The 25,927-nt window shown below is 46.6% G+C and overlaps 1 protein-coding gene across 1 annotated transcript; it reads left to right on the top strand.

Moving 5' to 3' along the window:
• Window positions 1-1,557: 1,557 nt before the first annotated feature.
• Window positions 1,558-23,884, top strand: LOC311116489 (thioredoxin domain-containing protein 6-like; the record flags this gene model as incomplete). The annotated part of the gene is made up of 15 exons (XM_084191568.1): window positions 1,558-1,615; window positions 1,855-1,958; window positions 2,059-2,130; window positions 2,319-2,435; window positions 2,547-2,610; window positions 2,712-2,881; window positions 4,512-4,666; window positions 5,702-5,898; window positions 6,174-6,318; window positions 9,122-9,229; window positions 15,141-15,298; window positions 15,456-15,600; window positions 21,559-21,821; window positions 22,717-23,029; window positions 23,632-23,884. Exons 1-15 carry the CDS (start codon window positions 1,591-1,593, stop codon window positions 23,882-23,884), a joined length of 2,289 nt encoding a protein of 762 aa, XP_084047694.1. The 5' UTR covers window positions 1,558-1,590.
• Window positions 23,885-25,927: the final 2,043 nt, after the last annotated feature.

The following is a 25,927-nucleotide window of genomic DNA, read 5'->3' as shown; positions in this document are numbered from 1 at the left end:
CGCGACTTGCATGCAAGTTGAGTTCCTTCGTGAAACACCCCCCCTGCCAGTGTTGCCAACTCATTTTCAGGGGAGTTGCTAAAGACAGGTCGATTTGTTGCTTAAAGTTGCTAAATGACGTTGTGATGTCATTGCGTGATGACGTCATTGCGTAATAACGTAAATCTGCGTTATTACGTAGAACACACAATAACGTTACTCAAATTGACTGGCCATCTCGGCGACAAATATGATTTCACATTTGTTAGTTTAGATGGGTTTGTTTATTATCACACATTTTTATTTGTAAAAGTAATATAAACACAACACATTTTATATGATCAGATATTTTTATTTATAAACACAACACATTGAATTATTGAACAATTACACATTATAGAACAATTACATTTTATTTATTTTCTTATTAACTATTAAACCTACACATTCTGAACAATTATAGTTTTAAGCAGTGTATTGGTAGTTAGTTAACATGCTACCTAACTGATCAACAATCATAGGTACAAGCTAATAACAAGGTATATATGCTATCTTATTGAACAAGCAACTTAACTCAAATAATGATGTGTGCACTAGGCATCTCTCTCCAGCGCTCTCCAGGTTGTTGTGCTGCTTGGCTGGCCTGCTGCTGACGTCACTCACAATACACTTTTGCAGCCAGGCACGTGTGTTGTGACTGAGTGTGTGACAGAGAAATTTGTTTTTGTGTCATTTAGAAGGAAAATGCATGCATTTTAGCGTTTGAGTCACTTTTCAAAAGTTGCTAAAAGTTCCAAATACATTTTTAAAAGTAGCTACATTTGTTGCTAGGTGCTGTTTGAAAAAAAAAGTTGCCAGGGTAGTCTGAAAAGTTGCTAAATCTAGCAACAAAATTGCTAAATTGGCATCACTGCCCCCTGCAACTCATCTGTAACAGTGGTTGCATCCAGTTGAAACGTTTCAACTTTGTGCAACTAGTTGCAAGCAACAGCCAATCAAAACAAACCCTTTTGTCACATGATCCATTCGAAGGGTTCAGAATTCGGACCCAGTTGTCATGTCAACACAGCTGTCAGCCTTGACAGAACAGAGCCTAGCACAACAGTAGATGCATGCAAATGTTATTGGCGTTTGCAATGTCATTTTGGCTAGCTAGCTAAAATAAAAATAAATAGCGCACTGGAGACACCAAAAGCTTTCTGCAAATAGCAGGCTCTGGCGCCACCCAGTGGCAAATCAATGGATACCCAACGAAGAGCATTGCTTAGCAACGAGAAGGCAAACAAGAGTTAGCTAGTTCAATAGTTTGGAAGCCAAACACACTCTCACTCCACTTCTAAATACTTTTTTTTTTTTTTCTTGCAAATAACGTTTGGAGATTTATTGTTACAAATAGTGTTCTCAGATAGTACATTATTAAGATGGCTGGCAAAAAGAAAGAAGTAATCTTGCAGGTCGGTCGGTCAAACATACCTTTTTAGCAGATATCCAAGGTGGGAGTGATGGGCCGCTCAATCTGTGATCAGAATGTAACGTTAGCTAACACTGCTGTTCTTTTTTTGGTACTATTTTCTCCAGGCGTCTGTCGCAAACCAAGAGCAATGGGATGAGATGCTTGCAACTAAAGGGTTAACAGGTAAGAATGATGTGCTTTGTTTGCATATACTTACTTACACGTAGCCGTTTCTCCCTGGCTGTATGTTGTGACTTGTTTGTTTCATTATTGCAATGAAAACGTTCCTCTTACTCGGTTATTCAAAGAGAAATGTATGATTGACTTCCACTGCATGCTGCTGCCCCCATGTGTTCATGCTGGTTACTGCAGGATGTGCCTACATAGTACTGACTCCTGTCCTGTGTCTCTGTCCCTTTCAGTTGTAGATGTGTACCAGCAGTGGTGTGGTCCATGCCGTGCTGTTGTCAGCTTACTGAGGAAGATCAAAAATGAACTGGGAGATGACCTGTTACATTTTGCCACGGTGAACACAACAGACAAATATCATTACATTTAGAATTACATTTCTGAAAACATTATATTTAAAAAGGCTTTTGTTTAAATTGAACTGGTTTTCCTTGCAGGCAAAATCTGACAGTATTGATGCTCTAGAAAGGTACAGGGGGAAGTGTGAGCCCACCTTCCTGTTCTATGGGGTAAGTCTCTCTCTCTCTCTCTCTCTCTCTCTCTCTCTCTCTCTCTCTCTCTCTCTCTCTCTCTCTCTCTCTCTCTCTCTCTCTCTCTCTCTCTCACTCTCACTCTCACTCTCTCTCTCTCGTGCTGTGGGGGGCTAATGATCCTCTCCTCCAGAGGATGATGACCCTAACCTCTGTATCTGGTTCAGGGGGGTGAGATGGTGTGTGTGCTGCGGGGGGCTAACGCACCTCTTCTCCAGAGGATGGTGTTGGAGGAACTGGCCAGGGAGAAGACTGTCCTGGAGGAGGGAGGGGAACGCAGAGTGGTGACAGACAGACAGACACAAACACACACATGCACTTGCAAACAGCAAGGTACACTCAAACATGCTGATTGCTTGAGAGTTAAAAAAATCACTCTGCTTTGTGTTGTTCAGGTGAAAGATGACGGTTTGATAGATGAGGAAGAGGAGGAGGATCAGAGTGATGAAGATGTACTTGGTACTGTAGCTACTTATACACCTTATGTGGTCCTTTTAATCATTTTCTGTCAACTTTAACCAGTGTTTTACAGCCAAGGAACTCTCTGTCTGTAGTTCCAGCCAGTAAATCATACACGGTGGCCATCATCAAACCAAACGCTGTGGGTCACGGCAAAGCTAGTGAGATTATCATGAAGATTCAGGATGCCGGGTTTGAGATCCTAGCCCACGAGGAGAGAACGCTGAGCGACTCTGAAGCACGAGATTTCTACCAGAACAAAGCAGGAGAGGTCAGTAGATTTCTACCAGAACAAAGCAGGAGAGGTCAGTAGATTTCTACCAGAACAAAGCAGGAGAGGTCAGTAGATTTCTGCCAGAACAAAGCAGGAGAGGTCAGTAGATTTCTGCCAGAACAAAGCAGGAGAGGTCAGTAGATTTCTACCAGATCAAAGCAGGAGAGGTCAGTAGATTTCTACCAGAACAAAGCAGGAGAGGTACAGTACAGAGAACCAAAGAGGAGAATGTTTAAATCTGCTGAAGATGTCAGAGTGTTATGTTATGTTAAAAACAGATACTGTGCTGCTCCTACAGAGGTACACATATTCACCATCTTGGCAGCCTCCCAGCCAAACATACATTCACTCAGCAGCACATAACATCACACCGATAGTAGTGGATACACATCCTTCTCAAAGCATGTTGTTGGACATCACACTCTCACGTAGATGCAGTATTCCATACAACATGCCCCAAATAGACATGCTGACTAAGGGTTCTGTTTCCGTTCACCAAGCAGTTCATGGCTGTAGCCAATTATAGCTAAGAGATTTAGAAATAGGTGGAAAATGTGTTGTAAATCATAGGAAGAGCTACAACATGTGTACATTACACTGTGAGCTGGTTTTCCAGCCCCAGATTAAGCCCAATCATACACTAAAAAGTTATTTCAATGGAGATTTACATTTTATAATTTACCATTGAGTATGCTTTCCAGGCTAGGACTAGGCTTAATCTGTGTCCGGGAACCTGGCTTTATATGTTTAGCCTAACTCAAGATTCAGTCATCATTGCCTGTGTGTTACCCGTTAGTAATGGGTCGTTCGCAAACTAACAGCTCCTTTTGAACAGATCTTTCTGGTGTACGTCTGGAACCGAATCGCATCTGTGAAAGAGATGTTAATTTGGCACCCTGATTTGCATACTGCTATTACTGCTTTTTGAGCTACAGGAAACGATTATCTGTAAATAAATTATTTTAAAAAACATTGTCTGAAGATGATAACTCCTCACTGCAGGAACCATAGGTAGTCCTGAGTGGCGCAGTGGTCTAAGGCACTGCATCGCAGTGCTAGCTGTGCCACTAGAGATCCTAGTTTGAATCCAGGCTCTGTCATAGCCGGCCGCGACCGGGAGACCCATGGGGCGGCGCACAAGTGGCCCAGCGTCGTCCAGGGTAGGGGAGGGAATGGCCGGCAGGGATGTAGCTCAGTTGGTAGAGCATGGCGTTTGCAACGCTAAGGTTGTGGGTACGATTCCCACGGGGGGCCAGTATGAAAAAAATAAAGTAATGTATGCACTCACTAACTGTAAGTCGCTCTGGATAGATGTAAATGTAGTGAGGAGAGAGAGAGACTCATTCTGCTCATTTTTGCAATGTGTTATTTTTGTATTCTTCATTCGTCAGGTAAAAAAATAGATTTGAACTCACGTTTCACGATCTGAGATCATGATAGGAAACTTTTTTTGGCTTTATAATAAAAATTTGCTATTTATTTTTCATGGTTTTTCATTCATTTTTAAGCACTACTGAACAAAGAGCAGTTTGGGAGCCAAACGTCTCTTTTAGGTGAACAGAGCTAAAAGATCTGGCTCACCTGAAAATATTCAGAATGCCCATCACTATTACCTGTGTATTCCCAGGCCTGTTTTGAGGACCTGATCCAGTTCATGTCCAGCGGCCCCTCCCACGTCCTGGTGATCTCTCAGGGTGAGGGGTCAGGTCATGTGGTGCCAGCATGGAGGGAGTTCATTGGTCCAGCAGACATAGAGGAAGCCAGGAGGGATAAACCTGAGAGGTACAGTTAAAAACATGACATACTCCTAATCCAGAAACAGATTCCTAAATGAGAAACACAGTCCTAATCCAGAAACAGTCCTAATCCAGAAACAGACTCCTAATCCAGAAACAGTCCTAATCCAGAAACAGACTCCTAATCCAGAAACAGACTCCTAATCCAGAAACACACTCCTAATCCAGAAACACAGTCCTAATCCAGAAACACACTCCTATTCCAGAAACAGACTCCTAATCCAGAAACAGACTCCTAATCCAGAAACAGACTCCTAATCCAGAAACAGACTCCTAATCCAGAAACACAGTCCTAATCCAGAAACAGACTCCTAATCCAGAAACACTCCTAATCCAGAAACAGACTCCTAATCCAGAAACAGACTCCTAATCCAGAAACAGACTCCTAATCCAGAAACAGTCCTAATGCAGAAACAGACTCCTAATACAGAAACAGACTCCAAATCCTGAAACACACTCCTAATCCAGAAACACACTCCTAATCCAGAAACAGACTCCTAATCCAGAAACAGACTCCTAATCCAGAAACAGCACAAGGGTACAATGCTCAATGATCATAATATTAAAGGGACATAAATTCAATATTCATTACAAACATTTGATGGCTTTTAATATGTGTACAACACATAAGTGCTTAGTTTTAGGCCTGTGTGGACATTCACTTCACTGAATGTATCTACACAGATTGTTGCTCCAACAGAACAGACACACCCAAGGTAACGTTTCTCTCCTCACTATGCTCACTGGTCACCAGCAGAGTAACCATCTGCCCTCCTATTCCCCTCTTCTCTCCCTCTCTCCTCCTCCTCCTCCCCTCCTCTGTCTCCCCTCCCCCCTCCTCCTCCCTTCCTCTCCCCTCTGTCTCCCCTCCTCCTCTCCCTCCTCCTCTGTCTCCCCTCCCCCACTCCTTCTCCTTCCTCTCCCCTCTGTCTCCCCTCCTCCTCTCCCTCCTCCTCTGTCTCCCCTCCCCCCCTCCTTCTCCTTCCTCTCCCCTCTCCCCCTCTCCTCCTCCCTCCCCTAGCCTACGTGCCCAGTATGGCAGTGAAACCTTGTTCAACGCGCTCCACGGTAGTGACGACAGCCACCAGGCCAGCAGGGAGCTGGCCTTCTTCTTCCCCAGCTTCAGGACCTCTTCCCGGGCAGAGCAGCACGAGGAGGAAGGGCGAGTGGAGAGGACACTGGCTATCATCCGGCCCGACCTCGCCAGGGAGAGCAGAGGTGGGGGCCTGCCAATTACTGGACACAAATACAAATACCAGGACATCAGCATCACAGGCCAGGCCTGTATTTAGTGAAGAAGTCATTCGCGTTCTGAGATATTCAACGTTTCATCCTCACACCGTTTATTAGCGATTCCTCAACAAATAAATATCAGAAATAGTCCTGAAGCAAATTTAAACATACTTTTGTTTGCCTTTTCTAAAGTATTGTGTTCCAGATGAGATCTGGTCTGGTCTCAATGAGGCTGGCTTCAGTATTGTTGTGTTTTCCAGATGAGATCTTGTCTCGTATCCACGAGGCTGGCTTCACTGTGTCTCTCCAGAAAGAGGTGATGTTAACAGAGGAACAGGCCAGACGGTTCTACAGACGACAGGTAGACCAGGACTACTTCCCTGTCCTACTGCACAACATGACCAGGTAACCATCTGACACTTCCCTGTCCTACTGCACAACATGACCAGGTAACCATCTGACACTTCCCTGTCCTACTGCACAACATGACCAGGTAACCATCTGACACTTCCCTGTCCTACTGCACAACATGACCAGGTAACCATCTGACACTTCCCTGTCCTACTGCACAACATGACCAGGTAACCATCTGACACTTCCCTGTCCTACTGCACAACATGACCAGGTAACCATCTGACACTTCCCTGTCCTACTGCACAACATGACCAGGTAACCATCTGACACTTCCCTGTCCTACTGCACAACATGACCAGGTAACCATCTGACACTTCCCTGTCCTACTGCACAACATGACCAGGTAACCATCTGACACTTCCCTGTCCTACTGCACAACATGACCAGGTAACCATCTGACACTTCCCTGTCCTACTGCACAACATGACCAGGTAACCATCTGACACTTCCCTGTCCTACTGCACAACATGACCAGGTAACCATCTGACACTTCCCTGTCCTACTGCACAACATGACCAGGTAACCATCTGACACTTCCCTGTCCTACTGCACAACATGACCAGGTAACCATCTGACACTTCCCTGTCCTACTGCACAACATGACCAGGTAACCATCTGCTTCCCTGTCCTACTGCACAACATGACCAGGTAACCATCTGCTTCCCTGTCCTACTGCACAACATGACCAGGTAACCATCTGACACTTCCCTGTCCTACTGCACAACATGACCAGGTAACCATCTGACACTTCCCTGTCCTACTGCACAACATGACCAGGTAACCATCTGACAAATGAAACACTAGAGAACTACAATATCAAAGCAAGATCACAAATCAACTACCAACTGGGCACTCAAACAGAATCAGTGACCTCGAAACTCAGGGTCCTATTATCCCCCCCCAGTCTAATATTCCCCCTAGTCTATTATTCCCCCCCTAGTCTATTATTCCCCCTAGTCTATTATTCCCCCCCCAGTCTAATATTCCCCCTAGTCTATTATTCCCCCCCTAGTCTATTATTCCCCCCCTAGTCTATTATCCCCCCCCTAGTCTATTATTCCCCCCCTAGTCTATTATTCCCCCTAGTCTATTATTCCCCCCCTAGTCTATTATTCCCCCTAGTCTATTATTCCCCCCCTAGTCTATTATTCCCCCTAGTCTATTATTCCCCCTAGTCTATTATTCCCCCTAGTCTATTATTCCCCCCCTAGTCTATTATTCCCCCTAGTCTATTATTCCCCCCCTAGTCTATTATTCCCCCTAGTCTATTATTCCCCCCCTAGTCTATTATTCCCCCTAGTCTATTATTCCCCCTAGTCTATTATTCCCCCCCTAGTCTATTATTCCCCCTAGTCTATTATTCCCCCCTAGTCTATTATTCCCCCCCTAGTCTATTATTCCCCCTAGTCTATTAGTCCCCCCCTAGTCTATTATTCCCCCTAGTCTATTATTCCCCCTAGTCTATTATTCCCCCCCTAGTCTATTATTCCCCCTAGTCTATTATTCCCCCTAGTCTATTATTCCCCCCCTAGTCTATTATTCCTCCTAGTCTATTATTCCCCCCCTAGTCTATTATTCCCCCTAGTCTATTATTCCCCCTAGTCTATTATTCCCCCCCTAGTCTATTATTCCCCCCCTAGTCTATTATTCCCCCTAGTCTATTATTCCCCCTAGTCTATTATTCCCCCCCTAGTCTATTATTCCCCCTAGTCTATTATTCCCCCTAGTCTATTATTCCCCCTAGTCTATTATTCCCCCTAGTCTATTATTCCCCCTAGTCTATTATTCCCCCCCTAGTCTATTATTCCCCGTAGTCTATTATTCCCCCCCTAGTCTATTATTCCCCCTAGTCTATTATTCCCCCTAGTCTATTATTCCCCCTAGTCTATTATTCCCCCCCAGTCTATTATTCCCCCCTAGTCTATTATTCCCCCCCTAGTCTATTATTCCCCCCCTAGTCTATTATTCCCCCCTAGTCTATTATTCCCCCCCAGTCTATTATTCCCCCTAGTCTATTATTCCCCCCCTAGTCTATTATTCCCCCTAGTCTATTATCCCCCCTAGTCTATTATTCCCCCTAGTCTATTATTCCCCCTAGTCTATTATTCCCCCCCTAGTCTATTATTCCCCCCCTAGTCTATTATTCCCCCTAGTCTATTATTCCCCCTAGTCTATTATTCCCCCTGGTCTATTATTCCCCCTAGTCTATTATTCCCCCCCTAGTCTATTATTCCCCCTAGTCTATTATTCCCCCCCTAGTCTATTATTCCCCCCCTAGTCTATTATTCCCCCTAGTCTATTATTCCCCCCCTAGTCTATTATTCCCCCTAGTCTATTATTCCCCCCCTAGTCTATTATTCCCCCCCTAGTCTATTATTCCCCCTAGTCTATTATTCCCCCTAGTCTATTATTCCCCCCCTAGTCTATTATTCCCCCCCTAGTCTATTATTCCCCCTAGTCTATTATTCCCCCCCTAGTCTATTATTCCCCCCATAGTCTATTATTCCCCCTAGTCTATTATTCCCCCCCTAGTCTATTATTCCCCCCCTAGTCTATTATTCCCCCTAGTCTATTATTCCCCCCCTAGTCTATTATTCCCCCCCTAGTCTATTATTCCCCCTAGTCTATTATTCCCCCTAGTCTATTATTCCCCCCCTAGTCTATTATTCCCCCTAGTCTATTATTCCCCCTAGTCTATTATTCCCCCTAGTCTATTATTCCCCCTAGTCTATTATTCCCCCCATGTCTGTTACAGTGGTCCTGTGTGGCTCTGTTGACTGTTTTTCTGTTACAGTGGTCCTCTGTTGGCTCTGGCCCTGGCCAGGACAGGAGCTGTGGACCACTGGAGGCAACTTCTGGGTCCGAAAGACGTCAGCAGGGCCAGGGAGGAGCAACCCCACTGGTACCACTAGCCCTTATAAAGTGCACTACTTTTGACTAGGTAACATAGGACTCTGGTACCATAGGACTCTGGTCCTATAGGACTCTGGTACCATATGGCTCTGGTCCCATAGGACTCTGGTACCAAAGGTCTCTGGTCCCATCTGGTCCCATAGGGCTCTGGTCCCATAGGGCTCTGGTACCATAGGGCTCTGGTCCCATAGGACTCTGGTACCATATGGCTCTGGTACCATAGGACTCTGGTCCCATAGGGCTCTGGTCCCATAGGGCTCTGGTCCCATAGGACTCTGGTACCATAGGACTCTGGTCCCATAGGACTCTGGTACCATATGGCTCTGGTACCATAGGACTCTGGTCCCATAGGACTCTGGTCCCATAGGTCTCTGGTCCCATCTGGTCCCATAGGACTCTGGTCCCATAGGGCTCTGGTACCATAGGACTCTGGTCCCATCTGGTCCCATAGGACTCTGGTACCATAGGGCTCTGGTCCCATAGGACTCTGGTCCCATCTGGTCCCATAGGACTCTGGTCCGATCTGGTCTCATAGGACTCTGGTCCCATAGGTCTCTGGTCCCATCTGGTCCCATAGGTCTCTGGTCCCATCTGGTCCCATATGACTCTGGTCCCGTAGGACTCTGGTCCCGTAGGACTCTGGTCCCATAGGACTCTGGTCGTAAGTAGTGTGTATGTACACTGAGTGTACATTAAGAGCAGTCTTTATTGTCGCTGGTGACTTTAACCAAGCATGTTTAAAACATATGTTCCCAAAATATCCCCAACATGTGTCCTGCCCCACAAGAGGAATCAATGTGCTGGACCATGTACACTGAGTGGACAAAACATTAAGAACACCTGCTCTTTCCATGACATAGACTGACCAGGTGAATCCAGGTGAAAGCTATGATCCCTTATTGATGTCACTTGTTAAAACCACTTCAATCAGTGTAGATGAAGGGGAGGAGACAGTTTTAAAGAAGGATTTTTTAAGCCTTGAGACAATTGAGACATGGATTGTGTATGTGTGCCATTCCAGAGGGTGAATGGGCAAGACAAAATATTTAAGTGCCTTTGAAAGGGGTCTGGTAGTAGGTGCCAGGCGCACCGGTTTGTATCAATACCTTTTTTCACGCTCAACAGTTTCCAGCGTGTATCAACAATGGTCCACCACCCAAAGGACATCCAGCAAACTTGACACAACTGTGGGAAGCAATGGAGTCAACATGGGCCAGCATCCCTGTGGAACGCAGAGTCAACTAGGGACTAAAATAAATCTTAGTCGACCGAGAGTCGTCTGTTCTTTTGACCAATTGGTCTGAATTTTAAAACGTATTGTTCCATATTTAGACACACCAAATGTTAGAATAAAATCAACTATACAGCGGCTTGCCAAAGTATTCATCCCCCTTGGCATTTTTCCTATTTTGTTGCCTTACAACCTGGAATTAAATTGGATTTTCTGGGGGTTTGTATCATTTGATTTACACAACAAGCCTACCACTTTGAAGATGCTAAATATTTTTTTGGGTGAAACAAACAAGAAATAAGACAATAAAACAGACAATTTGAGCGTGCATAACTATTCACCCCCCCAAAGTCAATACTTTGTAGAGCCATCTTTTGCAGCAATTACAGCTGCAAGTCTCTTGGGGTATGTCTCTATAAGCTTGGCACATTTAGCCACTGGGATTTCTGCCCATTCTTCAAGGCAAAACTGCTCCAGCTCCTTCAAGTTGGATGGGTTCCGCTGGTGTACAGCAATCTTTAAGTCATACCACAGATTCTCAATTGGATTGAGGTCTGGGCTTTGACTAGGCAATTCAAATACATTTCAATGTTTCCCCTTAAACCACTTGAGTGTTGCTTTAGCAGTATGCTTAGGGTCATCGTCCTGCTGGAAGGTGAACCTCCGTCCCAGTCTCAAATCTCTGGAAGACTGAAACAGGTTTCCCTCAAGAATTTCCCTGTATTTAGCGCCATCCATAATTCCTTCAATTCTGACCAGTTTCCCAGTCCCTGCCGATGAAAAACATCCCACAGCATGATGCTGCCACCACCATGCTTCACTGTGGGGATTGTGTTCTCGGGGTGATGAGAGGTATTGGGTTTGCGCCAGACATAGCATTTTCCTTGATTGTCAAAAAGCTCAATTTTAGTCTCATCTGACCAGGGTACCTTCTTCCATATGTTTGGGGAGTCTCCCACATGCCTTTTGGCGAACACCAAACATGTTTGCTTATTTCTTTCTTTAAGCAATGGCTTTTTTCTGGCCACTCTTCCGTAAAGCCCAGCTCTGTGGAGTGTACGGCTTAAAGTGGTCCTATGGACAGATACTCCAATCTCCGCTGTAGAGCTTTGCAGCTCCTTCAGGATTATCTTTGGTCTCTTTGTTGCCTCTCTGATTAATGCCCTCCTTGCCTGGTCCGTGAGTTTTGGTGGGCGGCCCTCTCTTGGCAGGTTTGTTGTGGTGCAATATAATTTCCATTTTTTAATAATGGATTTTTAAAAAATGGTGCTCCGTGGGATGTTCAACGTTTCGGATATTTTTTTTATAACCCAACCCTGATCTGTACTCCTCCACAACTTTGTCCCTGACCTGTTTGGAGAGCTCCTTGGTCTTCATGGTGCCACTTGCTTGGTGGTGACCCTTGCTTATGGGTGTTGCAGACTCTGGGGCCTTTCAGAACAGGTGTATATATACTGAGATCATGTGACACTTAGATTGCACACAGGTGAACTTTATTTAACTAATTATGTGACTTCTGAAGGTAATTGGTTGCACCAGATCTTATTTAAGGGCTTCATAGCAAAGGGGGTGAATACATATGCACGCACCACTTTTCCGTTATTTATTTTGTAGAATTTTTTGAAACAAGTTATTTTTTTCATTTCACTTCACCAATTTGGACTATTTTGTGTATATCCATCACATGAAATCCAAATAAAAATCAATTTCAATTACAGGTTGTAATGCAACAAAATAGGAAAAACGCCAAGGGGGATGAATACTTTTGCAAGGCAATGTATGTACGCTACTGAGCTTGTCTATTGCTTTTAAGCACTGCGATTAAAAATGAAGACACACAAATTACTAAAGAGTGAGCCAGAGATCAAAATAGCCTAACCAGAAGAAAAAAAACCTGTTCCCGACCCTCCTCCTCCCGACCCTCCTCCTCCCGGCCCTCCTCCTCCCGGCCCTCTTCCTCCCGACGACCCTCCTCCCGACTCTCCTCCCGACCCTCCTCCTCCCGACCCCCCTCCTCCCGACCCTCCTCCTCCCGGCCTTCCTCCTCCCGACCCCCTTCCTCCCGACGACCCTCCTCCCGACTCTCCTCCCGACCCTCCTCCTCCCGACCCTCCTCCTCCCGGCCCTCTTCCTCCCGACCCTCCTCCTCCCGGCCCCCCTCCTCCCGGCCCTCCTCCTCCTCCCGACCCTCCTCCTCCCGGCCCTCCTCCTCCCGACCCTCCTCCTCCCGACCCTCCTCCTCCCGACCCTCCTCACGCTGCTTCTGGTCGTTGCAGATTCGGCCGTTACGCTCCTGAAGTTGCCGGTAATAGGCTACACCAGCGGTCGGAAACCTTTTCCGTTTGGAGTGCCAATTTATCGTAACATTTCTACTGATCTGCGTGCCAATTATGATTTTCATATGCACGTTTTCGTGGAACAGTTTAATTTAATTTATAATAAAGTCTTCATATCTTAAAATCAATGTCGTGGTTAATAAAAATTACATAGAAATGAAAATGATACAAATCCAACAAATAAAAAACATTGCAACCTGCAGGTAGAAAATATCCTGATAAAAAATGAATATCCTATAAGTAAATCACATTGGCTACGCATGGCCTGTCTGCAAGGAACTTAAAACTATTACCTTTGTCCGGCCCAAGCTCATGCTAGCAACCTTGCAACATTGTACAACATATTCTGGGCCCTCAGAGTTTCCTGTGCCAGTGAGCTCTGGACAGACAGACACAGCTGTAGGCTATTTGCACAAGGATAAGAAGTAATCAGGTAGGCCTTTTTTATGACGTTTCCACTAGATCAGAGCGTGACATTATTTTCCCTTTTCATGCTGATTGGTTATCGAAAGGGAAAGCCCTGGAAAGATTTTTCCAATAGGCTACGCTAAGGAACTATTATTCTCAATGGATGTAAAAACAGACTTTGTTTACTTGCTGTTTGAGGTGAAGAAAAAATTACTTTGAGAAGCTCCACAGTGATGGCGAGTTAAGACAATCAGAAATAGTATCAGATCCTCAATTGGGCACATTTATAAGCCTACATTATCACACAGGCCAGGTAGCCTACTTCTATGCGTAATCAGGTGCGTGTCCTTACTCAAGATTGACAAGGAGCGCTCCAAACAAAAGACAATGAATCAGTTGAGAACTTGTAAATATAATGAAATAAACCAAAACTGTGTAGCCTAGATTGTGCGCTCTGCCAACAACGTGTCCATGACAACGGTCAGACTAATAATAATAATATATTCAATGCATAAACAGAAATGACAGTAATTTAAAACAAACATTGTAGATGATAAATGATGGTAATTAACAGTAAATATACTACTACTGGGGATACTGGTGTTCCTCCATAATCTATTAGTCTACTAAGACAGACGTGGATCAGACAGCTGTCTCATGTGCCATAACATTTTAAATATATTTGCCACTGCTCAACTAAAAAGATATTGGTCTACCAACAGCCTATCGACCAAACAATCGACCAGTCGACTAATGGGGTCAGCCCTAGAGGTCGACTAATGGGGTCAGCCCTAGAGGTCGACTAATGGGGTCAGCCCTAGAGGTCGACTAATGGGGTCAGCTTTAGAGGTGGACTAATGGGGTCAGCCCTAGAGTCAACATGGGCCAGCACTTTCGACACCTTGTAGAGTCCATGCCCCAACGAATTGAGGCTGTTCTGAGGGCGAAAGGGAAGGGTGCAACTGTTCTGAATGTTTTATACACTCAGTGTCTACAGAACGGAACAGGGTACCATTTGAGACATGTCCCTGGACAAGAAAACACTTTTCAGCCATTATAACCTTGTTTCCCTAAATGTGATACTGTGTTGAAAACATTGCCTGTGTCCCCTCTCCTTTGTAGTGCCTCTCTCACTGTTCTCTCTCACTGTTCTCTCTCACTGTTCTCGCTCACTGTTCTCTCTCACTGTTCTCTCTCACTGTTCTCTCTCACTGTTCTCTCTCACTGTTCTCGCTCACTGTTCTCTCTCACTGTTCTCTCTCACTGTTCTCTCTCACTGTTCTCTCTCACTGTTCTCTCTCACTGTTCTCGCTCACTGTTCTCTCTCACTGTTCTCTCTCACTGTTCTCTCTCACTGTTCTCGCTCACTGTTCTCTCTCACTGTTCTCTCTCACTGTTCTCGCTCACTGTTCTCGCTCACTGTTCTCTCTCACTGTTCTCTCTCACTGTTCTCTCTCACTGTTCTCTCTCACTGTTCTCTCTCACTGTTCTCTCTCACTGTTCTCTCTGACTGTTCTCTCTCACTGTTCTCTCTCACTGTTCTCTCTGACTGTTCTCTCTCACTGTGCTCTCTCACTGTTCTATCTCACTGTTCTCGCTCACTGTTCTCTCTCACTGTTCTCTCTCACTGTTCTCTCTCACTGTTCTCTCTCACTGTTCTCGCTCACTGTTCTCGCTCACTGTTCTCGCTCACTGTTCTCTCTCACTGTTCTCTCTCACTGTTCTCTCTCACTGTTCTATCTCACTGTTCTCGCTCACTGTTCTCTCTCACTGTTCTCTCTCACTGTTCTCTCTCACTGTTCTCGCTCACTGTTCTCGCTCACTGTTCTCGCTCACTGTTCTCTCTCACTGTTCTCTCTCACTGTTCTCTCTCACTGTTCTCTCTCACTGTTCTCTCTCACTGTTCTCGCTCACTGTCCCCTCAGCCTCAGGGCCCAGTTCATAGTGGCCAGTGAGGAGGACCAGATGAACCAGCTCCATGGCAGTGCCAGCAGGGAGGAGGCAGAGGAGGAGATCCACTTCTTCTTCCCTAAACAGCAGACTCTGGCCATCATTAAGCCTGATGCCATGGCCGAACATAGAGGTACATTCTCTAAATCAGTCAATCAATCAATACACAATATACTGTAAGTTCATGAACTATGTACCCGTTATCCAAACCGGTCCTTAGTCAGTTGTACAGCAGGGTATAAAGTGAGCACATGTACTCTCTACTCAACCTCCCTTCCTCCCCCTCTCAGAGGAGATCCTGGGGGAGATCCGTGCTGCAGGTTTCTCTATCTCCCAGCTGAAGGAGGCGGTGTTGTCCAGAGACATGGCTGAGGAGCTCTACAGAGAGCACAGAGACAAACCTTTCTACAGACAGCTGGTTGACTTCATGTGCAGGTTAGTACTGATAGATACTAGAGCTACAGAATCCTATATATCTGGCTCTTGGTTGGAGGTCAGCTCTGGGTTGGAGGTCAGCTCTGGGTTAGAGATCAGCTCTGGGTTGGAGGTCAGCTCTGGGTTAGAGGTCAGCTCTGGGTTAGAGATCAGCTCTGGGTTGGAGGTCAGCTCTGGGTTAGAGATCAGCTCTGGGTTGGAGGTCAGCTCTGGGTTAGAGATCAGCTCTGGGTTAGAGGTCAGCTCTGGGTTAGAGATCAGCTCTGGGTTAGAGGTCAGCTCTGGGTTGGAGGTCAGCTCTGGGTTAGAGATCAGCTCTGGGTTGGAGGTCAGCTCTGGGTTAGAGGTCAGCTCTGGGTTAGAGGTCAGCTCTGGGTTAGTGTTGGAGGTCAGCTCTGGGTTAGAGGTCAGCTCTGGGTTAGTGTTGGAGGTCAGCTCTGGGTTAGAGATCAGCTCTGGGTTAGAGGTCAGCTCTGGGTTAGAGGTGGAGGTCAGCTCTGGGTTAGAGATCAGCTCTGGGTTGGAGATCAGCTCTGGGTTAGAGATCAGCTCTGGGTTAGAGGTCAGCTCTGGGTTAGTGCTGGAGCCAAGCTGACCTCACTCACAACCATGGCTTGTTTCTAAAGCTGCTGCAGTTGACCTTTTAGCACAAATCTTCATGCAAACTCAAGCCAGGATCTTCAGCCAAAGTACTGTACATGTAGAATTTAGACATGTCTTCCTCTCAGATGAGCTCCTCCATTGATTTATTACAAATGACATAAAGAATGATAGTCAAAATGTGTTTGACCAGATACAATGCTATTTTACAGTAAACAAATTGACAACAAACTTTCAGCATGCTTATAGAGAAGGACATTCAACAAGCACAGCACTTACACAAATGACTGATGATTGGCTGAGAGAAATTGATGATAAAAAGATTGTGGGGGCTGTTTTGTTAGACTTCAGTGCGGATTTAGATATTATCGATCATAGTCTGCTGCTGGAAAAACGTATGTGTTATGGCTTTACACCCCCTGCTATTATGTGGATAAAGAGTTACCTGTCTAACAGAACACAGAGGGTGTTCTTTAATGGAAGCCTCTCCAACATAATCCAGGTAGAATCAGGAATTCCCCAGGGCAGCTGTCTAGGCCCCTTAATTTTTTCAATCTTTACTAATGACATGCCACTGGCTTTGAGTAAAGCCAGAGTGTCTATGTATGTGGATGACTCAACAATATACACGTCAGCTACTACAGCAACTGAAATGACTGCAACACTTAACAAAGAGTTGCAGTTAGTTTCAGAATGGGTGGCAAGGAATAAGTTAGTCCCAAATATTTCCAAAACTAAAAGCATTGTATTTGGGACAAATCATTCACTAAACCCTAAACTTCAACTAAATCTTGTAATAAATAATGTGGAAATTGAGCAAGTTGAGGTGACTAAACTGCTTGGAGTAACCCTGGATTGTAAACTGTCATGGTCAAAACATATTGATACAACAGTAGCTAAGATGGCGAGAAGTCTGTCCATAATAAAGCGCTACTCTACCTTCTTAACAGCACTATCAACAAGGCAGGTCCTACAGGCCCTAGTTTTGTCGCACCTGGACTACTGTTCAGTCATGTGGTCAGGTGCCACAAAAAAGGACTTTTGCAATTGGCTCAGAACAGGGCAGCATGGCTGGCCCTTGGACGTACACAGAGTGCTAACATTAATAATATGCATGTCGATCTCTCCTGGCTCAAAGTGGAGGAGATATTGACTTCATCACTACTTGTGTTTATGAGAGGTGTTGACATGTTGGGTGCACTGAGCTGTCTGTTTGAATTACTGGCGTACAGCTCGGTCACCCATGCATACCCCACAAGACATGCCACAAGAGGTCTCTTCACAGTCCCCAAGTCCAGAACAGACTATGGGAGGCGCACAGTACTACATAGAGCCATGACTACATGGAACTCTATTCGACATCAAGTAACTGATGCAAGCAGTAAAATCAGATTTTAAAAAAAAAAGATAAAAATACACGTTATGGAAAAGCGGGGACTGTGATGCAACACAAACATAGACAAAGACACATGCATACACACACACGATAACATACACACTATACACACACGTACACATGGAATTTGTACTGTAGATATGTGGTAGTGGAGTAGGGGCCTGAGGGCACACAGTGTGTTGTGAAATCTGTGAATGTATTGTAATGTTTTTAAAATTGTATGAACTGCCTTAATTTTGCTGGACCCCAGGAAGAGTAGAACTGTGATTGGGGATCCATAATAAATACAAATACAAATTACACAGCAAACAGAAAGACGGTGCAGACAGAGACAGACCTAGAGATGGGCAGGCCTATGGCTCTGGGTAAAGACAGAGACAGACCTAGAGATGGGCAGGCCTATGGCTCTGGGTAAAGACAGAGACAGACCTAGAGATGGGCAGGCCTATGGCTCTGGGTAAAGACAGAGACAGACCTAGAGATGGGCAGGCCTATGGCTCTGGGTAAAGACAGAGACAGACCTAGAGACGGGCAGGCCTATGGCTCTGGGTAAAGACAGAGACAGACCTAGAGATGGGCAGGCCTATGGCTCTGGGTAAAGACGGAGACTGACCTAGAGATGGGCAGGCCTATGGCTCTGGGTAAAGACAGAGACAGACCTAGAGATGGGCAGGCCTATGGCTCTGGGTAAAGACAGAGACTGACCTAGAGATGGGCAGGCCTATGGCTCTGGGTAAAGACAGAGACAGACCTAGAGATGGGCAGGCCTATGGCTCTGGGTAAAGACAGAGACAGACCTAGAGGTGGGCAGGCCTATGGCTCTGGGTAAAGATGGAGACAGACCTAGAGATGGGCAGGCCTATGGCTCTGGGTAAAGACAGAGACAGACCTAGAGATGGGCAGGCCTATGGCTCTGGGTAAAGATGGAGACAGACCTAGAGATGGGCAGGCCTATGGCTCTGGGTAAAGATGGAGACAGACCTAGAGATGGGCAGGCCTATGGCTCTGGGTAAAGACAGAGACAGACCTAGAGATGGGCAGGCCTATGGCTCTGGGTAAAGACAGAGACAGACCTAGAGATGGGCAGGCCTATGGCTCTGGGTAAAGACAGAGACAGACCTAGAGATGGGCAGGCCTATGGCTCTGGGTAAAGACAGAGACAGACCTAGAGATGGGCAGGCCTATGGCTCTGGGTAAAGACAGACCTAGAGATGGGCAGGCCTATGGCTCTGGGTAAAGACAGACCTAGAGATGGGCAGGCCTATGGCTCTGGGTAAAGACAGACCTAGAGATGGGCAGGCCTATGGCTCTGGGTAAAGACAGAGACAGACCTAGAGATGGGCAGGCCTATGGCTCTGGGTAAAGACAGAGACAGACCTAGAGATGGGCAGGCCTATGGCTCTGGGTAAAGACAGAGACAGACCTAGAGATGGGCAGGCCTATGGCTCTGGGTAAAGACAGAGACAGACCTAGAGATGGGCAGGCCTATGGCTCTGGGTAAAGACAGAGACAGACCTAGAGACGGGCAGGCCTATGGCTCTGGGTAAAGATGGAGACAGACCTAGAGATGGGCAGGCCTATGGCTCTGGGTAAAGATGGAGACAGACCTAGAGATGGGCAGGCCTATGGCTCTGGGTAAAGACGGAGACAGACCTAGAGATGGGCAGGCCTATGGCTCTGGGTAAAGACAGAGACAGACCTAGAGATGGGCAGGCCTATGGCTCTGGGTAAAGACAGAGACAGACCTAGAGATGGGCAGGCCTATGGCTCTGGGTAAAGACAGACCTAGAGATGGGCAGGCCTATGGCTCTGGGTAAAGACAGACCTAGAGATGGGCAGGCCTATGGCTCTGGGTAAAGACAGACCTAGAGATGGGCAGGCCTATGGCTCTGGGTAAAGACAGAGACAGACCTAGAGATGGGCAGGCCTATGGCTCTGGGTAAAGACAGAGACAGACCTAGAGATGGGCAGGCCTATGGCTCTGGGTAAAGACAGAGACAGACCTAGAGATGGGCAGGCCTATGGCTCTGGGTAAAGACAGACCTAGAGATGGGCAGGCCTATGGCTCTGGGTAAAGACAGACCTAGAGATGGGCAGGCCTATGGCTCTGGGTAAAGACAGACCTAGAGATGGGCAGGCCTATGGCTCTGGGTAAAGACAGAGACAGACCTAGAGATGGGCAGGCCTATGGCTCTGGGTAAAGACAGAGACAGACCTAGAGATGGGCAGGCCTATGGCTCTGGGTAAAGACAGAGACAGACCTAGAGACGGGCAGGCCTATGGCTCTGGGTAAAGACAGACCTAGAGATGGGCAGGCCTATGGCTCTGGGTAAAGACAGAGACAGACCTAGAGATGGGCAGGCCTATGGCTCTGGGTAAAGACAGAGACAGACCTAGAGATGGGCAGGCCTATGGCTCTGGGTAAAGACAGAGACAGACCTAGAGATGGGCAGGCCTATGGCTCTGGGTAAAGACAGAGACAGACCTAGAGATGGGCAGGCCTATGGCTCTGGGTAAAGATGGAGACAGACCTAGAGATGGGCAGGCCTATGGCTCTGGGTAAAGACAGAGACAGACCTAGAGATGGGCAGGCCTATGGCTCTGGGTAAAGACAGACCTAGAGATGGGCAGGCCTATGGCTCTGGGTAAAGACAGAGACAGACCTAGAGATGGGCAGGCCTATGGCTCTGGGTAAAGACAGAGACAGACCTAGAGATGGGCAGGCCTATGGCTCTGGGTAAAGACAGAGACAGACCTAGAGATGGGCAGGCCTATGGCTCTGGGTAAAGACAGACCTAGAGATGGGCAGGCCTATGGCTCTGGGTAAAGACAGAGACAGACCTAGAGATGGGCAGGCCTATGGCTCTGGGTAAAGACAGAGACAGACCTAGAGATGGGCAGGCCTATGGCTCTGGTTAAAGACAGGGCTAGAGATGGGCAGGCCTATGGCTCTGGGTAAAGACAGACCTAGAGATGGGCAGGCCTATGGCTCTGGGTAAAGACAGACCTAGAGATGGGCAGGCCTATGGCTCTGGGTAAAGACAGGGCTAGAGATGGGCAGGCCTATGGCTCTGGGTAAAGACAGACCTAGAGATGGGCAGGCCTATGGCTCTGGGTAAAGACAGACCTAGAAATGGGCAGGCCTATGGCTCTGGGTAAAGACAGGGCTAGAGATGGGCAGGCCTATGGCTCTGGGTAAAGACAGACCTAGAGATGGGCAGGCCTATGGCTCTGGGTAAAGACAGGGCTAGAGATGGGCAGGCCTATGGCTCTGGGTAAAGACAGACCTAGAGATTGGCAGGCCTATGGCTCTGGGTAAAGACAGACCTAGAGATGGGCAGGCCTATGGCTCTGGGTAAAGACAGACCTAGAGATGGGCAGGCCTATGGCTCTGGGTAAAGACAGGGCTAGAGATGGGCAGGCCTATGGCTCTGGGTAAAGACAGACCTAGAGATGGGCAGGCCTATGGCTCTGGGTAAAGACAGACCTAGAGATGGGCAGGCCTATGGCTCTGGGTAAAGACAGGGCTAGAGATGGGCAGGCCTATGGCTCTGGGTAAAGACAGAGACAGACCTAGAGATGGGCAGGCCTATGGCTCTGGGTAAAGACAGGGCTAGAGATGGGCAGGCCTATGGCTCTGGGTAGAGATGGGCAGGCCTATGGCTCTGGGTAAAGACAGACCTAGAGATGGGCAGGCCTATGGCTCTGGGTAAAGACTGACCTAGAGATGGGCAGGCCTATGGCTCTGGGGAGAGATGGGCAGGCCTATGGCTCTGGGTAAAGATGGAGACTGTAACGTCAGAAGCTTCCTGTGCTGTCAGTCTCATGCAGCATCATCTGAACATGTGCTTCAATTGTAATTGTCACCACCCTCTTTAAACAGGAACCGTTAGTAATGCTCAGGGAAGAAGATGAAGAAGATGAAGAATCTAAAACCCCACATTCTCTCCCTGTCTCTGTAGCGGCCCCTGCATGCTGCTGGTGCTGACCAAGGAAAATACTGTGGAGGAGTGGAGGTCCATGATGGGCCCCACAGACCCTGTCCTGGCCAAGGTGACGGCCCCGGGGTCCCTGAGGGCCCGCTTCGCCTCAGACATCCTCCACAACGCCCTCCACGGCTCCTCCAATCAGGAGCATGCCCAGGAGAAGATACACTTCCTGTTTGGTGACATCACCTCAGACAGAGACCTGACCAGCAATGGGAAAATGGATCCCACACCGCTAGGTAACCAATCACAGTTCAGTAACTACACTGAACAAAAATATAAAACGCAACATGTAAAGTGTTGGTCCCGTGTTTTATGAGCTGAAATAAAAGATCCCAGAAATGTTCCATACACACAAAAAGCTTATTTCTCTTAATTGTTTTAGCAGAAATGTGTTCATCCCTGTTAGTGTTAATGAGCATTTCTCCTTTGCCAGAGGATGAGTATTTATGTCTGTAATAAAGCCCTTTTGTGGGGAAAAACTCATTCTGATTGGCTGGGCCTGGCTCCCCAGTGGGTTGGCTTGGCTCCCCATTGGCTGGGCCTGGCTCCCCAGTGGGTTGGCTTGGCTCCCCATTGGCTGGGCCTGGCTCCCCAGTGGGTTGGCTTGGCTCCCCATTGGCTGGGCCTGGCTCCCCATTGGGTTGGCTTGGCTCCCCATTGGCTGGGCCTGGCTCCCCATTGGCTGGGCCTGGCTCCCCATTGGCTGGGCCTGGCTCCCCAGTGGGTTGGCTTGGCTCCCCATTGGCTGGGCCTGGCTCCCCAGTGGGTTGGCTTGGCTCCCAAGTGGGTGGGCCTATGCCCTCCCAGGCCCACCAATGGCTGCGCCCCTGCCCAGTCATGTGAAATCCATAGATTACGGCCTAATTTATTTATTTCAATTGAGTGATTACCTTATATGAATTGTAACTCAGCAAAATCTTTGAAATTGTTGCATGTAGCGTTTCTATTTTCTTTCAGTATAGATCTATCCGACTAGAAGGACCATGAAAAACAGGGCCACTACAGGAGAGCTGTTAGGTGCCAGTGTAGTGTTGAATCCCCACTGGTCTATCTGGCTCCATGAACCATGTCAAGACTGATAAACAAGGAACAACCTTTTCAACAGTAAACATGTCAAATGTTTTCTTTCAGGAAAACAGCAGGATAGTTTTGCAGATCTCATGGCTTCAGACAAATCAGGTTGTACAACTGCAGAAATGACAGAACATGTTGAATCAGGAAGTCCAGAGAGCCATCAAGAACATGTTGAATCAGGAAGTCCAGAGAGCCATCAAGAACATGTTGAATCAGGAAGTCCAGAGAGCCATCAAGAACATGTTGAATCAGGAAGTCCAGAGAGCCATCAAGAACATGTTGAATCAGGAAGTCCAGAGAGCCATCAAGAACATGTTGAATCAGGAAGTCCAGAGAGCCATCAAGAACATGTTGAGCGGGCCACATCCACGTCAGACACACCTAGTGTCACAAGCACAGAAGGGGAAGGTAAGATAGTGATGGTGCTCAATATATCGAATAAGTGATCTAAACCTGTGCTGAAGGTAAAGAACTGCATTCTGGTGAGTTGATCCTGCTTCTTCATATTACAGGTGATCAGACACCAGTCTGCGATCCACTCAGTCCTCAGACGACAGATCCCTAGGACTTTGATCATCAAAACAGATCTCCCCAGGACTCTGATCATCAAAGTTAAGACTGAATGACCATCCTCTTTCAGATACAACAAATTAACAATGCCACTTGTAGGGCTGCAGTACATTATCATGTTACTTCATTTCAATGTTGTGAAAAATAAAATGAAAATCTTCCTGTGGTTTTTCATATTTTAGTTTATCTACATCCTCATCAGCACAATAACAAAAGTAATAATATCAGAAACAGGGGATTCATAATCGGTAAATAATAGAACATGTTTCTTGAATGAGTTTCTGGTCTGGGGTTTGGTGTCTTTGGACTGAGTTCTCGCCCTCCCAACTTTGACGTTCGACTTCTGGGCTTTCTGCAGAAGAGATTCTTCTACTAGGAGTGTTATCTCTGAATCATTTTCAGGTCCTACCTCTGTTTTGACTGGAGGTTTGGGGCTGTCACTGTCTGGTTCTTTAGACGAGGCTGGATCTACTTTCATGTGGACTCTGCTGTCTCTTGCTGGCTGTTCAGAGCCAGGCTCAGAGTTATGGTGACGGTACAGATGAGAAACAACGACGACGCCTGCGATGCTCCAGACATCACGGAAGACTTTGTCTGCCAGCTTGGAGATCAGCCTCTCATACAGCTAGGAGAGATCCTTGGGGATACCTGCTGATGACGCCATTGTAGTAAAGTCTTCTCTTCACCTGAGATTGATCAAGGAATTGACAACTACACTGAAGACAATAGGCTGCTGCTAAATAATTAGGTATATCTGCATGTGGAAATAAAATGGAGGTTATCTTCCAACACGGTGGCTTAAAGTAGTGCGTGTTTTTTGTATGTTTAAAAACAGAGGAAAAACAAGGCGTCAAACTAGGTCTCAGAGATGCAATGCATAGATACTCACTTTGAGGTTGAAATAGTCCAATATCTTCTTCAAACACGTCGTTGTAGTTTAGCTTCAGGATGAGCTGAAATACATAAAATGTTTGGTTTGAAATTCCAAGCTAGCGTCTTCTGTAACCCTGGTAACCAGTTCTGGTTCTGAACAACTATTCCTCAACGTTCCATTTACATTCCAGGGTTGAGCTGTTTTTGTTCTCAGAGACATTTTTGGTGTCATAAGAGTCAACCGACCGACCATGATGACCGAAGGCAACGCCAGCGACAAAGAACAGGAAGGGGGACTCCAGGCTGAAAAGACGGAAAAAGATCCTGATGGCTAATGGTGTTCAACCTTCCCAAGTTCTCTCACGTCACCCCGCTCCTCCGCACACTCCACTGGCTTCCAGTTGAAGCTCGCATCTGTTACAAGACCATGGTGCTTGCCTATGGAGCTGTGAGGGGAACGGCACCTCCGTACCTTCAGGCTCTGATCAGTCCCTACACCCAAACGAGGGCATTGCGTTCATCCACCTCTGGCCTGCTGGCTCCCCTTCCTCTGCGGAAGCATAGTTCCCGCTCAGCCCAGTCAAAACTGTTCGCTGCTCTGGCACCCCAATGGTGGAACAGGCTCCCTCACGACGCCAGGACAGCGGAGTCGCTCACCACCTTCCGGAGACATTTGAAACCCCACCTCTTTAAGGAATACCTGGGATAGGATAAAGTAATCCTTCTACCCCCCCCCCCCCCCCCACCCCCCTCTTAAAATTAAACTAAAAATTGTAAAGTGGTTATCCCACTGGTTATAGGGTGAATGCACCAATTTGTAAGTCGCTCTGGATAAGAGCGTCTGCTAAATGACGTAAATGTAAATGTAAATGTAATGTCCAATCGCTGGAAAACTTTGTGAACTCGGAGCAAGGCTTCAATCGCAGAGGGACATCAGGGAATGCTGTCTTTGTGTTTACAGAGACATGGCTTACGGACGAAACACTTGACTCTGCTATTCAACCAGACGGCTTTTGGATCGAACGGCGGCTTCTGGAAAGCGTGGGGGGGGGGGATGTTTCCTCATCAACATTTCCTGATGTACCGAAGTTGAAAACTGTTCTCCCGACCTGGAGTTTTTTAAGCTAAAATGCTGATCCCACTATATGCAGAGGGAATTCACGTGTTTTTATCGGCTTGGGCTGTATACCATATACCAGGGTATTTGGGAAAAGACACAGGATGATTTTTCAATATTATCAACTACTTTTGAAGTTAACACCTGCAGTCAACTTGTGCAATATGTTAGGAGGTAAAGCAGATTGTGTTCTTCATTTCACTGGTCACATTACATTTGGTCACATTTACATTATGAAGCTCACCGTAGTTCCCCAGAACAGTTGAGCCAGTCATGTGTTTGTAAATAGCACAACAGGAGAAAGCGAGTGAGTCCATAGTGTTCTATATCTATCAGTGAGTCCATAGTGTTCTATATCTATCAGTGAGTCCATAGTGTTCTATATCTATCAGTGAGTCCATAGTGTTCTATATCTATCAGTGAGTCCATAGTGTTCTATATCTATCAGTGAGTCCATAGTGTTCTATATCTATCAGTGAGTCCATAGTGTCCTATATCTATCAGTGAGTCCATAGTGTTCTATATCTATCAGTGAGTCCATAGTGTCCTATATCTATCAGTGAGTCCATAGTGTTCTATATCTATCAGTGAGTCCATAGTGTTCTATATCTATCAGTGAGTCCATAGTGTTCTATATCTATCAGTGAGTCCATAGTGTTCTATATCTATCAGTGAGTCCATCGTGTTCTATATCTATCAGTGAGTCTC

The sequence above is a fragment of the Coregonus lavaretus genome (assembly GCF_964263955.1).
Source record: "Coregonus lavaretus genome assembly, contig: HAP1_SCAFFOLD_261, whole genome shotgun sequence".
NCBI classification, from domain to species: domain Eukaryota; kingdom Metazoa; phylum Chordata; class Actinopteri; order Salmoniformes; family Salmonidae; genus Coregonus; species Coregonus lavaretus.
The sequence above is the reverse complement of the archived record's forward strand: the minus strand, read 5'-3'. Positions and strand labels throughout refer to the sequence as shown.